Here is a 17,084-nt window from a genome sequence, read left to right as displayed (position 1 = left end):
TGCTGCTTGATTAATGCATTATCCAGGATTTCTGACTTGGGAAGTTGATTTATAAATTGGTGGCTTTAATAAGTGATTTTCTGGCATATGCTCCTTGTAAGATATTGCCATGAACAGAAGCGGAAGGAGTCCTCATAAAGAGGAGCTGAAATAAAGTGCAAGAATAACATGCCATCAATCAGCAGCAAAGGGAAAACAGACTTTGAGAACTGTGGCGAGCAAAGCACAGGATGGGATGCTGTGATGTTTTATCTTTGATGTGGAGTATCTACCTGCAGGTTTTCTGATGGGATACAAGCTAGCCAAGTACAGTGGTAAGGCAGTGTCACGATCCTCTGAGCCCTGCTGAAGAAGGGAGCATCGTGGGCATGTGAGGGAACTGGAGCCCTGATTTTTTGTCCTTCTGTCTGAACTACTGTACAAAAGTATTTTGTGATATATTGTGAACTATTATGTGGTATGTTCTATAGGAAATTGTGCCCAAAAAGCCAAGAATGTTTATGGAAGATAATGGCGTGTGACCCCTGAGCTGCAGACTCAGCAGCAGTTTCATTTATTTAACTACATTACAATGTCAGTTTGATGTCAGGCTATAAATCTTCACAGTTGTCGTGTGTATTAATACAAACAAGTGGATATACGTCAGGTTTGTCTATAATCAAATGTAAAGAACAACTTTGTGTTTTTTTATTAATAATGAAAGTGATAAGGTATGTGTAATAAAGCCCTCAAAACATTATTTTCTGCACAGTACACATGGTTAACGTGTAGGAAGGGCATCTGCCTACATAATGCAGCTTTCTTTTATCCGGCAGTGCATTGCTGACATGTTTGTCCATAGAGGCAGCACCTTCCCTTGAGCAAATCGGTGTTGCAGTGATTAAGGATATTATAGTGAGAGCCATGGTTTTAAACAGAATCATAGAATGGTTTGGGTTGGAAGGGCCCTTACAGACCATCTAGTTCCAACCCCCCTGCCATGGGCAGGGACACCTTCCACTAGACCAGGTTGCTCAAAGCCTCGTCCAGCCTGGCCTTGAACACTTCCAGGGATGGGCCATCCACAGCTTCTCTGGGCAACCTGTTCTAGTGCCTCACCACCCTCTTCGGGAAGAATTTCTTCCTGACATCCAATCTAAACCTACCTGGTTTCAATTTAAACCCGTTACCCCTTGTCCTGTCACTACTTGTAAAAAGACCTCCTCCATACTTTGTGACAGCATCGACCCTGTTCTTGCTTTCTGGAAAGCTTTTCTAACTCAGGTGACTTGAATTTTGCAAAACTGTAGCCATTCCATATTTGGATTTATTTATTTAGATTATGCATTCTTTGCTTTCTGTCCAAAACTCCTTTCACAGGGTAACTAAGTGCTCTTAATCAGAGGTGAGGACAGGTGAGCAGTAAATAAAATGTTGTGTCTAACCCAGTTAAAAAATATTTTGGAATAACAGACACTGCGGAAGTATCAGAGTGAATTGTTACTAAAGCTGTGTTTTTTAACGTTTAGGCTGGGCGATGCAGGTTGCTGCCTTTGTTTTCATTCAGAGAAGGTGGGAAGATGACAAGAGTCACTTTGAAAAAATGCTGGATTATTTCTGTGACATTCGTGAACCACTACAACTCCTCATCTTCCCAGAAGGAACTGATCTCACAGGTAGGCTGCATTTGCCACCTTCTCGTGGAATGCTCAACGTGAAAATTCTTTGTTGTTTATGGAAATAATTAAAAGTTGAAGGCAGGAGCCAGGCTGTGTTCTCACGGACTGTAGAAATTCTAGGTAAGGATCATACATGCCTGTACGTTTGAGAGGCACAAATGTAGTTCCACTGAGAGGCTTTGCCAGTCTTCCTGAAATAACTGTTAGGTTTCAAATCACCTGATGATTGAAATGGCTTTATATTGGTCAGTACTGTATGTACATTGCATTAGCGAAAGTAGGTTTCAAGATCTGGAATAAATCACTTGCATGTTCCCATTTTTCTTATTACCGGGGCAAATAGTGCAAAATAATTTCAGACCTGTGGAAGAGTGATTGACAAGGAGACCTAATGATTCTGTTAGGTTTCTTGCCCAGTGATATAAGAGGAGAAACTGGAGATACTTATTTCTTAGCCCATATAAGCAGTCTGTCTCTAAGAAAAATATTTCCATAAAACAAATGTTGACATTATTATAATAGTAAATTTAATGAGTTGGGTCCTATAGCATTAATTCTTAATAAAATAGCTACCTTAATGCAGGTATCTTAAGGCATGAGTAGCAAGGTGCTAACGAGTGCTGAGGACGACTAATTGCCAATAAAAGACAATGTTGTATGCATGTTCTGTGGTTCTTCATGTCTGCAGCATGATTTGATAAGCATCATCTTTAAACAGAAAATCAATTATAATTAAGCTTCCACCTTTTAGCTTATTTAAAAGATACTATACTTTCTGTGGCAGATATTCTAAGGTCATACTTTATTGCAATACCTGATCAGTAAGTACTAGACACAGTATAAAAATAACCAGCATATGTTGCTATCTTTTCCTTCTCTATTCCCTATATCTTTAAAATATTGATATATATAGTATTCAGATGCTATCACACTGCAGGGAATTGTCATCACTTGATCAGCCTTCCTTAAAGAGGATGAATTCATTGCACATTCTTGGACTGCTTTACATGATATCTCTTGTTGAATTAGTTACCTCATTACCTAAAGCTAGGAAGAAGGATGGAAACTACCTCACTTTAAATTCTTTTTTCTTTGAATTCATGAGCAATTGTTCCTTCCTAGCTCTGAATTATGAGATGAAATCTTAATCTTATTCATGGAGTCAGGAGACTCCGCGGATCGCTCACACTCTCTTTCTGAACAGGTGTTTCCATCTCAAGATAACTGAAAGATTTGGATTGTTTCTAATTTATTCCATAAATTATGTATACCTTCTAATCCATCCCAGTACTCCTTAGAGACAACAGATTTTAAAGAACTGAGAAAGTTTCGTACTGCAGTTTTAAAGAAGGCGGCTCATCGGAGGACTGGGACAGCCACGGTGTGTTAGCACTTGTGCTGCTGAGTCCCAAAGGCAGCGGTGGGGTGCTCCCACCTGAATGTGGAACTGCCTCAGGAAACGCAGGGTTTTCTCTCTGCTGTTGAAACGTGTGTAAATGACTTGGACTAAATTTAGGTATATGCATATACTTAATATTAAACTAAGAAATTAATGCAGACAAGATTCTTCACTTAATATTAAAAAATCTCTAATTGGATTTCTGAACACAGATTTTTGACTTTTTTTTTTAAAGTTATTTCTGTTGCTCTGGTTTTCCTTCCTCATAGGTGTGTAACACGTACTCTGTAACCTTGGAGTGTCAAATGGATGTCGGCACTAACTGTGCTGGTGTTCTGAAGTCAGTGTAAGCCACCTCAGATGTGCGGTGATCGTGGCCCCCCGGTATGCTGTGCCAGCCTGGGGAGGAAGCTGCATACTGGGAAGGATGGAGTGATAGGCAGGGAAGACATAGGGCGCTGCTTCCTCAGGCACCTGTGCTGACTTCCGATATTAAACTGTCCAGTGTTTACCACTCTCACTTTCCATCATCAATGAATGCCACCTTGACATTATATTTGTGCATAATAAGATGTAAAGAGACAGGCAAAGCCCTGAGGCTTTTTCTGTGGAAGTAAATACCTGTCCCTATCTAATTGTCTTCACAGGAAACGTTAGCTCATAGATTTTAGGAGACTGGGCAAAATTCCTTGACAAGCTAATCCTGACCAAGCAATACGCTTATGCCATCTGTGAATGATAGAACATAATAATGTGATTTGTGTAGCATTTGGAAAAATGGTTTGCAGAAAACTGCTATGTTACTGACCTATTAGGACCTATTGCAACCTCATCTTTCAGAATAAGAAATAAACCAGTTTTGTTCTGAATGGTCTCTCAGTATCCCTGAGAACATTTGCAAAACCAGAGGCAATGGGTTTTGGTTTTGACCAAATTCCAAAACTGCTAATTACTTCTGAAGACAAAATTCTTCTAGTGCTTAAAATGAAAAATAACATTTTACATGTACTTCGCTGAAAAGCAGAATTGCTGTGCAGCTCTGTGCTGCTATCAATTTTTTCTTATCCTCTCAGTGGCTGCCTGACAATGATAGATTCATTCCTCTCTATAAAATATTGTATAATGTTTTCAGGTGTTATTGAACGAAAGATTTCAAAGAAATAAAAAGTATGACTCTATTTATACGTGGGCCACTGCGAGACCGCATGTGCAATTACTTTGCAGTCAAAGATGCTATGTAAATGAAATCTTAAGAGTAATGTCATGAACCCTGAACAATGTATTTGCAGACTGGATGTATAGGGTCTGAGGTAATAATTATATACTTATTTCTGATAGGTCGGTCATCTTTTCACTCTGGAGTACTTCAAGGTTAAAGCTAAGTGCACCAAAGGTATTTTATTGTAATTGCTTAAAAAGAAGCCCTCAGCAGATAACCATATAGCCAGACTTTCTGAAGCCCTGGAGAAAACTAAACAACCGGAAGTCTGGTGCTTCTGGAAAGCTGGAATACGACCCACCATTTCGCTTGTTCTGTTGTTTTTCTTGGTATTCCTTACAAGCCACTTGGTAGTAATTCTTCAGAAAGCAATAACAATAAAAAAGTTGCTGTATTGCTCTGCGCCTGTTAAAGCCTCATTTCCTATGGATGTGTGTCTGCATCCCTAACCATGGTCTTTTCTTCACTCCAACTTTCCCTTTTTCCTTGTGTTTCCTTCTGTGTGACGTTTCCTCAACAAATCTCTTGCTGCTCTCTCGGCAAGAGGGATTGTGTGTTGTGGCTCATCCTCACCAATACTCGCCTTAGGTGACGGAGCACCGCATGCTGTGCTGAAAGCCCTGACCGACTACATACCCGTGGAGCCTACCCTGGCTTTTCCCGTTACTAAGACCTCCACTCTTGGAGGCTCTGCTTTACTCAGCTGTTGGTTTTTCTACAACTCCAGTGGGGCTTAATTATCTTTGAATCTCTTGTCTCTGTCAAACTTTGTTTGCAGGTGGCAATAGTTTCACAAGTTAAGGGGAACAGGTGGACAGAGTGTGATTGCACAGACCTTTTTTCCTTGAGGAACAGCTCAAAAACAAGTAGGAAAGCTTGCTAAAGACCAGATTTTGGCAGGAATACTATGTAGATCACATAAGGTAATCCATCTAGACGGTAACAGTTGGATTTTCTCTTTCTACTAAATGTGATGTGCTTTAGTAACACAAAAAAAAATTTGTTCAAAAGCACTGGTAGAGGTTGATTTAATGTGTAGTAGTTTGAAAGCAGCTCAAATAAGAACAATTGCTTAAGTTTTCTTTAAAATATTAAGTACACATTATAGCTTCTATGCAAACCTCTAATAGATAAATGAGTGGGGTTTTTTTTTGAGAGAGATTTTTGAAGTACTTGTTTATTCTTTCACTGTATGGCACCAATATAATTTGAGAGTACTTGAAATCATCGAAGTACACATGTGCTTTAATCACAGGTCCGATTAAAGGAAAAGGTAGTACTTTAATACTCAAATTTCAGTGCACTAGTACTAGCAATAATAAAAAAGTAGTTGAGAGTTGATCAGAAAGAGTGGTATTAAAGGTCCCTTCCCACCCAAACCATTCTGTGATTCTGTGTAAGCCTGCTTGTTTGAGAGGAGCTAATACTGCATGCATGTCTCACAGGGAACACAGGCTCTGCTTTTCGCTGGGTACAGGTCTTGGAGTTTTAGTTCCAAATATTCTTCAGGCTGACACGGATGCAGCCTGTTACTTCATGGTGGCTTTTGTCAGTCAAATTCAAGAAATTTTTGGTTTAATTCAAAACCAGCTCACAATTTAAAAATATAAATTTACTTAAAAATAAGTTCACTTTATCATCTGGTTTTCAGGGGCAAAAGCAAGTTAACTTCTTAAAAATCTGTAACTCAAAAATGAAGAAAACGTGTTAGCAGAATTTCTTCCTCCAGTAACTTTAATTGAAATTTTGAAGTCTGGTGCTTCTAGAAAGTGCTGACTTTCTGAGCTTTTCCAGTAATTTAAAAATGTGATAAATGGGATTTGCCCACCTAATTTTGAGATAAATGGGAAAAAACCGTAATCAAATGATTTACCAAAGCCAGCACAGGAGCAAAAACCATCTAAGAGGTTACGGCCAGAGCCCTTAAATTCTTGTTCTTTTGTGTAGTTTGACACTTGCTCTGCAGTAGCGTCTAAAGACTGAAATAAATTGGACTTCTTGTACTCCTACCACCGCAAAGAACATACCCTCTGAGAGGCAGTATGTATTTGCTGAAGGAGACGGGAGAGGACAGGCAAATTGGTGCAGGAGCAGAGGAGATGGACTACAAAGCAGTTCTGGATCAGGAAAGTTCCCACATCACCCTCTATTAATAAACTGGCAGCTTTCCATAGAAATGGATTATTCTACTTACTTTTTTTTTATCATAGAAGCAGATAGAACCAAGGAGTTAAAATGCAAAATATACCTAATAGGAATGATGAGCAAAAATTGTGGGGGTAGATTTACTTCAGCTTTAAATACAGTGTAAGAAGAAAATACTTATCATAGAATCATAGAATGGTTAGGGTTGGAAGGGACCTTAAAGATCATCTAGTTCCAACCCCCCTGCCACGGGCAGGGACACCTTGCACTAGACCAGGTTGCTCAAAGCCTCATCCAGCCTGGCCTTGAACTCTTCCAGGGATGGGGCATCCACAACATCTCGGGGCAACCTGTTCCAGTGCCTCACCACCCTCTCTGTGAAGAATTTCTTCCTGACATCTAATCTAAACCTCCCTGATTTCAATTTATACCCATTACCCCTTGTCCTATCACTACAGGCTCTTGTAAAAAGTCCTCTCCCAGTACCCTTGTAGGCCCCCTTCAGATACTGGAAAACTGCAATGAGGTCTCCTCGGAGCCTTCTCTTCTCCAGGCTGAACAAGCCCAGTTCTCGCAGCCTTTCGTCATAGGAGAGGAGCTCCAGCCCTCTGAGCATCTTCGGGGCCTCCTCTGGACTCGCTCCAAGAGGTCAATATCCTTCTGATATTGAGGGCTCCACAGCTGGACGCAGCACTCCAGAGCAGAGTAGAGGGGCAGAATCACCTCCCTCGACCTGCTGGCCACCCCTCTCCGGATACAGCCCAGGATACGGTTGGCCTTCTGGGCTGGCAGCGCACACTGCCGGCTCATGTCCAGCTTTTCGTCAAAAAAACTTGTTCTAGAAAGGATCGCTTACTCATATTTTTCAGAGAGGGGGCATTACCCTTAGCCAAATGTTGTGAGTGACCTTTAGGGATTGGGGAAACCTAAGCTGAGTTCATTTCCAGTGCCTGCTTCAAGAGCTGCTTTATGCAATTTGTGTGTTAGTGGGTTGGAAGCAAAGAAGAGAACATATGTTTCCTCTCTTTAAGGAAGTGTTTTCACTATCAGGCTTACAAAGGCATCTTGCACTTTTTTTTATTCTTTCACCTAAGAATGTTTTAATCTGGGCTGCAGAAGGATAAGGCATCTGTGGAAGTTTTGCAGCACTTGGCAGTGTAGCCTGCTCTGTTGATTAAGAGATTTCAAAGAGGTGTTTGTGTGAATTCCCTTAGGTTGGAGACGATATAAAAATAGGTTTCTGATTTCCTGGATCAGTTTTCTGACTGTAATGGGGAACATCACATTGTCTGCCTTCTGTTGGATCCAGTGCTGAGCAAAAGACCCTCTGAATTTCCCACGGAGCATTTAGGCAACAGGTGTCTGGCACAGGGATCCCAAACAGCAGTAGGCACCAAGGTGCTTACACTGGAGAAGATGCCAATCAGTGCATTTGGTTGTAAGTAATAGCAGAGTAAGAAACTGAAAGTAGCAGAAGAGGGAGGAAGGGCGTTATTCTCCCATTTCGGTAGTGAAAGCACATCCTACCCTTGCTACCAGGATAGCATCAAAACCCGTTTGACCTTCCTGACTTGCGATGGTAAGTACTGTTTAATGCACGAAGACCTGTGGTCTGATAGTCGTTAGGAAGGGAAGCGGGAGATGGTATTTCCAGATGACGATGATCATTGTCTTAGCTTGGAGCGTTATTCCAGCTCTGAAATCCCATTACACTCAGGTCATGCAAAAGGGGAAGGGAACAATCGCTGTTATAGAAAACTTACAGTCCAGAGGCAAGGCAGGGGTACATATCAGGAAATAGCTGAGCAGTGCTGGCTGGTGGTGTGCCAGTGTCCAGCTGTTCACACGCTTCCAGAAAGGCATTGTAGTAAAGGGAAATTTGGAAGATGGTTTACAGATGTTTACACTAAGTTCTTTCCAAGTGCAGGGAGGTGCACTAAGAGGAGGTTTGAAGATGACTGCTTCAAGGCAATGGAGATCCCAAACCATTTTTGCAGCATCAATTAGGTCTTGCTCAGAAAACAAAACTGCCCATTTACTGTTTGGTTTATTGTGGCTCAAGAGTGTTTTGCAGATACCAAGGGATTTTCATGCTCCCTCTGAAACAACGTGCTAGTGAGCAGACATACTGAGAGGGTTTTTCTGAAGTGCTCATTAACTGTGTGCAGTTTGAGATGCTTCAGACTTGCATTTCTTATTATTTTTAGGCTGCTTAGCTTTGAATAGACACAGCACTTGTGTCTCAAAGCTTTGATTGACTTGATTTGCAGATTGCAAATGTTCGAACGTGAAACCCAAATTTGGATGTGCAGAAAATGAAGACGACACTTCCTCAGCCCTTTGGAAGAAACAATACATTAGCTTAAAACTTTGTGATAAATTAATTTAAAGCATTTTACTTGAATCGCCAGAGAATCTGGAAAGGAACTCCTGACTTGTATACTTTTTATAGGAACACTCCTGGTGATCTACCTTGTTTTTTAGAAAATAGAGTTTCAAGTTGTTGAGCTAATAGTGCAATACAATTATGTCTAAGAGGTAGAATCCAGGCTTTTCAAAGGAACATTTAATAATTACCACATTACTCCTGCCTTTTCTGCCCTTCCAGGTCTTGCTCATGACTCACTTTGCAAGTTTTGCCATCACAGAGGTAGGGGTCGTAAAGGCAAGTTCAGTTCGCTGATTCAGCTTGGTCCTTTTTCAACATGGAATGGAGTGGTAGTTGAGCAGACAAAAATAGATACTCTGGTCATGTGGTTAAAGACATAATGTATAAGTCCAAGGAAAGATAAATTTAAGTTGCATAGCCAAGTGTAATTTTAGTGTTTCACACATTCTGTAATTTTAGCAACGCTTTTTGAAGATGTCATATTTTCAAGTATTTGTAGATTTTGGCAATTTGGCAAGAATTAAATATTTGGATTCTCTTTGCTGAATCACTGACTTGGCTACCGTGCAATAGTTTTCCTTTCCTCCAAATCACATGGTCAGGAAATCAGCGCACTAAATCTTCAGGGTTGCATGTATGAAAAGCAGTGCCCTTATGCACGGAAACCATAGGTCACAGGTCAAAAATACTTGCTGTAGTGATATGCTATAGCATTTACTAATAGGTAGATAGTCCTTTAGGAGAATTGTCCACATTTGTTGGTAAACAAAGCGTTTATGTAATTTAGGAAAAAAAGGTGCAGGACAGTTGCCTTACTGCCAGAAGGACATCTCGCACTGCTGTCGATTTGTCCACTCGTGCTATTGTTCCTTTACAGGAAAAATTATGATGGTTTTAAGGGAAAGGACTTACCTATAAGTATCAGTTCCATAAAATTATTAAGCAGCCATATGTTCTTCATTACTTTATCTTCCATCCTTGTTAAGGTTAACTGTGGACACTTAATAAGAGCTGTTTCTGCTTGAAAAAGTTTGTGTTGTTTAGGTAATGATTATTTTGTTCCATAGACCTGCTGCTGGATTCTGTCTTTTAAAGCACCTGTAAGACTGCATAAATACTAGCTATTTAATAGGTTAGTTGATCGAATTGATTTTTTTTTTCCATGTTGCCAAGGGAACATGGCATGTATCCATGGCCTTTTGGCCCCAGATGAGGCTCAGCAGACCCACATGGAAGGAGTAAGGGTAGCCAGCAAAGTCTGGCTGGCTGCTGACTGAGGCTGCTTGGAAGAGACTCCTGCACCTCACTGGAGAACAAATTGCTTCCTCTGCTTGTCTTCAGAAGTTTTCACTTCAGTGTCCACCTCTTCCGTGCTCAGTGGGCTCTGCTAGCAACTGGCTTGTGTTCGGTTTGCTTGTTAGAGAGTCTTTTTGCCCCAGGTTCGAAACCCATTTGTCGCGAGGCTTAGCCCTGCTGCTCTCCAGATGCCTGGCAAGTGCTCTGCCTATGGCAGCAAGCACGTGTTGTGACACTCGGGCAGTTGATCAGAAAATTAAAACAGGGTATGTCTGTGCAGCGCAAGTTGATGTATAAAATGTGTCAAGTTCAGAATGAAGACATAAAGTGCCATTTTAATCTATTAGATTAACTGCTTCCCTCCATTTAATGTCAACTTTCCAAAATAAGTTTAACACAGTTAAACACTGACCTCAAGGTATTACTGTAGACAATACTAAGCCTGTGTTACTATATGTTGTGCCTTTTGAGTAAAAAAAATAATTGAGCTAATTAAAGCATTTTACTGTAAATTGGTATTGAAGTGTACAGAGACCTATTAACAGACTTTAATGTATAGATTTCAGATTTCATTTGATAAATATGAAAGATGTGATGATTTTCTAAGACAAAATGAGAGGGTAAAAAGGCTTTTCTTGCAATCCACGTTGCCCTTCCTCATACCATCCTGTAGCCCGCTGCCGGCCCGTTTGCCTCCACCTGAAAAGCTCTTGCACATTCGTACTGTGTGAACTGCTGTTGTACTGTTCCTGTCATATAATGATTACATTTAATTCCCAGTCTACATGCACTCTGATAGAAAATGGTGCTTTTTATTCTCTCCTTCAGCCAATACCAAAGCCCGCAGTAATGAATTCGCTGAAAAGAACGGACTTCAGAAATACGAGTACGTCTTACATCCACGAACTACTGGATTCACTTTTGTGGTTGAGCGTCTAAGGGAAGGTAATCCTGTTCTGTATTTATATGTTCTCTTCTTCCTTTAAGATAACAAAATCTTACTCAGGCTGTAGAAGCAACCCTACTTAAAATGATCGTAACGTGGAGAGGTTTGAGAGGGTTGATAACAGGTACCAGTATCATCAGGAAATAGGTGGTGGAGGAAAACACTTTTTTTAAATTGTAGCTTCTTTAGCAGTCTACCTCAAAAGAATAGTGTAAAAGATCCCAGGGAAGTTCAGCCTTACTGTCTATACCAGCCCTTAGCCCCAGCTGGGTGCTTGGCACTGAACACCAGCATGTGTAACTCTGCCCTCTCTGAAAAGCTTCTGGGTTTAAGTCTGATTGCTGAGACAGTAAGTTGCTACGTTAAACGGACAGAGGACATGCCAGCAGCATGAAGATGCAGCAGGTCAGCTGCCCAGTGCTGCCAGCTTTTTTCAGGTGACGGTGACCTAGAGAAGCTGCGTAAAACAGGAGTCGTGCTGCCTGGCAGAATGGTGGGTAAGAGAACGTGTGATGCTTCCTTTTAACCCAGAAGTAGTCTTCCATCCCTGTGTTAATCTGAGGTAGAGATCAATTTCTTATTCTCAGGGGAATGGAGTGTAAGGATGTGTTTGCTTGTTAGACAGATGTCTGCGCGTTGTTTTGGGGTTGGGCATTGTGATGAGACCTGAGGCCATAGTGGTGTAAGCGTTAAATGATACTGATGTGGCAGTGATTCAGATACAGATGAGTGAATGTTCACAGGATGTATGGTTGAAGAAAATAGACATGTACAGTAGATATGAAGTGACTTATTTATAGGCTAATTCTGCAGGGAAAAGCGATTCTAGATCTTTAACACATGCTGCCTATTCTGACTGCCAAAGGAAGAAGTTTGGAGTTATTAAAAAGAATAAGGGCCTGCTGGTAGGCTTTTTCCCTTGCTGGAATCCTTGCTTGGATTTTAGGAGCAGATCTGGCTTGCATTTTGCCTGATTCCTACTAAGCAGATATTCTAAAATCACCATAAACACTTTAATGTTTTGTCCAGCTGGACAGTCCTAGCTGGACCGTGGATCAGTTTGGCCTTGTTTTTATTGGATGTTCAGGGGTGGACATCTTAGATTTTCATCTGTCTTGAATGTTTATTTTTCAGTTTGCTGGAGTAAAAAAATTTTCCACATAGGCAGTTTCAAACACTTGTTTTACGTAAAACTTTTCAGCACTAGGTTAGCCTAGTGCATAATAATATTTCTATCTTGGAATAAATTTTCAGTTAAAGGAATGTCTTCAACTTGAAACACTATCAAACTAAAAATATTTCAAAATCTGTACTTGCTGTTGAAACAAGCTTTGTGGTTATACAGTAATTTTCTAATTTTATAAAAATGCCTTTCTCTTGTATTGCTGTATGAGACATCTATGCAAATTAGGCTATTGGGTTGTAAAAAGGAAAATATTTGAGGCTGGTTGACTGCTTTTATGCAGTACAAAGCTAGGGAAAAACCAAAAACGTTCCTAGATGATTTTTTTTTTGTCCAGTCTTTCAAATGCTTTTAAGTCCTACTTTTATTTAAGACAGGCAAATATTGTGTGAAGAATCAATTTCCCTTTAGCATTGAATTTGCTAGGTATTTGGTACATTGATAGGCATTATAAGTGCTGTATGTTATGTCTGTATGCTGTTTTGTGTTACATTATGTGTGAGCAGGTGGTTCAACTGGCATTTTAAAATACTAAGTTTTTACTTACTAATCTAAGAATTGGTTTTCAATTGTTTGCAAGTGTGCCAAATATGGACTGTTTACATTGAAATGATTTCTTTTTTACCTTACTGTAGTGGCTTGACTTCAAAAGACTTCTGTATATTAGATGTGTGCATAGATATATATATGTATTTTCACCTGTAAAATATAGATGTCCAGGTAGCTTTTCAGATACTAATGGCACAGTTGATACCTAATGTTATCGTGCAGCTCTGGCCTGACTTATTGTTTATATTGTTAGAATGTCTTTTTTTACACTTCCAATTTCTGATACTAGAAGTAATAAAGAAAACCAGGATTGTTAAGGATATGGTATTAACATCGGGTCCCTGTTTCTGGACTGTGCTAGTGCTACAATAGTAGCAATCATCATAAAAATAGCCTTGTTTCCCTTTTTCCGGCTCATAACCGCAAGGACAAATCAGTGTGTGTGACTTTAACATGCAGAAGGGGGGTGGTGGAGATTTTAACATCATGTTTACGTCTTTGAAAGTATTTTTGTGCATAGATGACAACCTATTGCCCTATAGCTCTCCTGTGAATACATTTTGGCTCGTGGCAGTTTTCCATTCCTGAGGCTCAAGTGTCTTTACTTCAGGCCCGAGTACATTATTTTGCTCCAAAAATAGGTTGATGAAGAGAGGGGGAAAATGTCATTAGAAGTTTAACTGCTTTTTGAATGTTGAAAAAGCTAATTTAATTTGGCAAGAGTCCTGATTAATATGCATCACAAGCTGTAGCATGAAAGAATTACCTGTTATTACATAAAAATATCTATTAGCAGTCCTTCTGAATAGGAAATAAAGAATCAGGAAAAAACAGCCTTCAGTAAAATGTTGCTTGTCTTTCTGCTGGAGAGTTTCTTCCTAGAGGAAGCACTATCTGCACCCTGACAGCACGACCCAAGCAATTATCAGTCCTTGGCTTTTCATAGGTGGCAAGCATTTCTGAACCATGTGAACAGATTTTTTTGCCAGTGATGACCAACACTCAAATTCCTCTGGTTGCCTTTTCGCTCTTATATGGTCATTATTTCAACTGTTTGATCTCTTTTGCCTGTAGATGCTGCTATGATGGTTTCTAAGTCAGTGCTGAGATTATGGGAGCTAAGTAATATAAGGTCTATATAACCTCCTCCAAAAAAAAGGCAATAAAAATTGTTTAGGGCACGCATCTCCTTGGCTTTTGAGTCTCTTACATTTTTTCCCCCATTCTAGCTCTTCCTGAGCGATAGCTCTTACCCCCCTGAGCTGACTCTTCTAAACAGAAACCCAGGTAAAAGCTGGTGTTTCCTTTCGTTATGCTCAGGTGCCAAGACAGTGAAAATATTATTTTACTTGTAAATGATCACACTACTGTTTTCTCATTCATATAAACCTTAGAATCACTCAAGAGCAAACACAAACTACGAACATGCTTTAGATGCATAATTAATAATATACTCTGGAGAATAAGGACTGCAGTTGTTTCTGGTTTTTTAAGCAAGAGAAAGACATAAATTTGATTCACCATTGATTTTTGTGGAAGTCTGTTCCTTTGGCTCAATAATAGTTTTAAGTGGGATGGTTAAATGTAATGTCATTGTTTGTGCATGGTAAGAGGAAATACAGTACAGAAGTGAGAGCACAAAGAGGAAAGACCTCATGGTAGCTGGATACAGTCAGCTTGCTACCTGATACACAGTATAGAGTGTTGCAAGAAGATACGGAAGTGAGTAAGAGAGGAACAAAAATTTCAGTAAGGACTAAGGAAGACAGAAAAGTAATAACTATAATTAGACTAAATATAGATTAATGAAATATATGCATTTTTCACCCTGTAAGAAGGTCATCCTTCTTGGGAGCGATTATTGAATTTTTTGTCAATTGTGACAGTCTCTGCAACAGATAAAGCAGGCTTGTGAGATTCTTCGAGATTCTTCATTAATCTTTACTGATGAATGTTACTCAAAATAGCACAAACCGTTTTTCCTGGCATGATTTAAAGTTTGTTTGTGCAAACGTGATGACCTTAGTCTGTCAAAATACTTAAAGTGTATGAGCTCGATTAATTGTACGTCTTCTCAGTGCTGAAGCACGTTTGATCGCTTTGATCGCTTATTGTGGCAGGCAGAGGAATTACTCTGTGTAAGACATTTGTTGACCAAAGTGACCACTGCAATCCCAAGTACTGTCACATCAGGTTAGTTGGCTATCGATGGAAAGCAAGGAGAAATAAAACAGTTGATTTGCTACTTTCTAATGCTGTTCACTTGATAAAGTCCATCATTTGTCTTGCCTCAGCTGTTACGAACCCTGATTTCAGTCAGCACCTGGTGAAAAATTACTGGAGCTTAGTGCTGTACTTCGTTGGCGAACGAAGGTGAGTGTTTTTGGAAAGAGAGTCAGAACATGCAAATGAGCAACAAAAAATGAAGATGGTCATGACTTTTTTTTTTTAAACTCATCATCATTATATACCTCTCTTCAACCATCTCCTAAATTCATATTGAATCCTTTTTTAAAGCCTGATACTTTGAATAGATGTTAGGTATGGAGTCATTTTTGGTGGAACTTGGGGTAAGGCAAATCATCTCCTTTTATGAAGTGTGGGACTTGGAAAATGAGGGAAATGTGCAGGAATTTAAATAAGACATATAAGCATGCCTTTAACAGTGTTAATTAAAACCATTTATGGTTTATATAATGCTCTTGAAGATAGAGCTTGTGAGATCCTTCTATGAAAGGTCAGGAGGTTACTGAGAAATCAAGTATAAGTTTTCAGGCCTGGTTGTATTTTATCAAGTTTTTTCTGAGGTGCAAAACAGCATGGAAAGTTCAGATCGCTTGTATGTTCAGTTTCAAAGAAATGGAAAATAATGCTAGTTGATTTGATTCAATATTGTCTGGATTCATTGAATTACATATATTATCTTGGCATAATATCTGTAATTGTAGCCAAATAGTCTGTCAAGAGAAAATAGCTGTTTATGATTGTTTTCTTAAAATTGCTTCATGGCTCTTGAGTATTTTCTCAGGGCTAAATAAACAGTAAGGGTTAAGACACAGCTACGGTTTTAAAGCATCACCAGAAGATTATTCAGATTTTTGCAGACAATCATTTCTGCCAACATCAAATTCTAACTGACCTCTTTCTGACACTTCCTCTGTATCCATCAGCAGTCTTTAATATCTGGATACATTGGCCTGGATGTTCCTATTATGGGGTTTATATTTTACTGGTTTTACGATATGATGAAGAGTCAGAATTATTTGCCTTATTACATTATTTCAGCTTCAAATTTATTTCTGGTTCATAATTAGCCAACTGAAAAAAATATTGCAGTAACAGCTGCCAACTGCAGCATCCTAAAATAAAAAAAAGAAAAAAAAAAACCAAAAAACATCACACCATACAAATTTACCATGCTTGCCTTCCTTGAATATCCTTACCAATGGAAAGAAACTGCGATTCTCATCCTGTTTCCATGTTGGCTCACAATTGAGAGCTTTGCCCCAAAACAAATGTTTTTATGTACACAATCAGAAAGCAGTCTCTATCTTATACTGGTTATACCTGAGTTTTACAGTTGTACAGCATTTCAGTAATTGCATGCAGGTATCCCAATCTGTTTCCTTGCTAGGGCAGGAAAATGGTATTTAGGTGTTCAATCGAGGCTATCTATATATATCTATGTAATATTTTAATCCTGTGACCATTGGTATGCTCTTCTGTGAGCTATAGTATCCATGTATGTGTATTTATGTACTTTACTCTTAATGCCTTTTATTTGGGTTATGGCACAATATACCTATGTGGCACTTTTGAGCCAAAAATATAGGGAGACAGTTTGGGATTTGCAGATTAATGTGTATCTAAAACAGTTAATAGGCGAGGATGATCAGTGGTTCTTGCAAGCTGATACATACAGTTTGGTTCACCTTCGCTGGGGTGTGAAGTAGCCAAAGAGTTATGCAGCAGGTCCTTGTAAGTGCCATCTGGATGTCCTCCCTATGCATGGAGAATATAGTAAGCTCCCGTGTAAAGCCCTAAATAGCTTATGAACTGTCTTTAGGAGATGATTCTAACTTGAGCCCTTCAATCGTCACATGAGGCAAGGTGCTCAAATTTGACATATTTGCGTCAACAGTGTTTAGAGTTGAGCCTCTCAATTTAGTAATTCATTAGCGAGGCCCTCCAGTGTGAAGTAGGCGGAGTGTAATAGCTTCCATAAGTTTTTCTTACTCTGACTTTGAAAGAGGGAGAGGCCGGAGGCTGCTTTTATGGGTGGACAAAACGTCAGTGAGAA

The 17,084-nt window shown here is 39.5% G+C and overlaps 1 protein-coding gene across 1 annotated transcript in view; it reads left to right on the top strand.

Annotated features, from left to right (window-relative positions):
* Window positions 1-15,157, top strand: part of LOC104508837 (lysocardiolipin acyltransferase 1-like) — a gene marked incomplete at its 3' end in the record, with an annotated part of 28,564 nt that extends 13,407 nt beyond the window's left edge. Inside the window, exons 3-5 of the mRNA XM_010150579.1 lie at window positions 1,509-1,655; window positions 10,935-11,051; window positions 15,079-15,157. Coding sequence (XP_010148881.1) covers window positions 1,509-1,655; window positions 10,935-11,051; window positions 15,079-15,157 — 343 coding nt within the window. The remainder of the gene's footprint in view (window positions 1-1,508; window positions 1,656-10,934; window positions 11,052-15,078) is intronic.
* Window positions 15,158-17,084: the final 1,927 nt, after the last annotated feature.

This window comes from Eurypyga helias, unplaced genomic scaffold (assembly GCF_000690775.1).
Source record: "Eurypyga helias isolate BGI_N326 unplaced genomic scaffold, ASM69077v1 scaffold12834, whole genome shotgun sequence".
Lineage (NCBI taxonomy): Eukaryota > Metazoa > Chordata > Aves > Eurypygiformes > Eurypygidae > Eurypyga > Eurypyga helias.
This window is presented reverse-complemented; position numbering and strand designations above follow the sequence as displayed.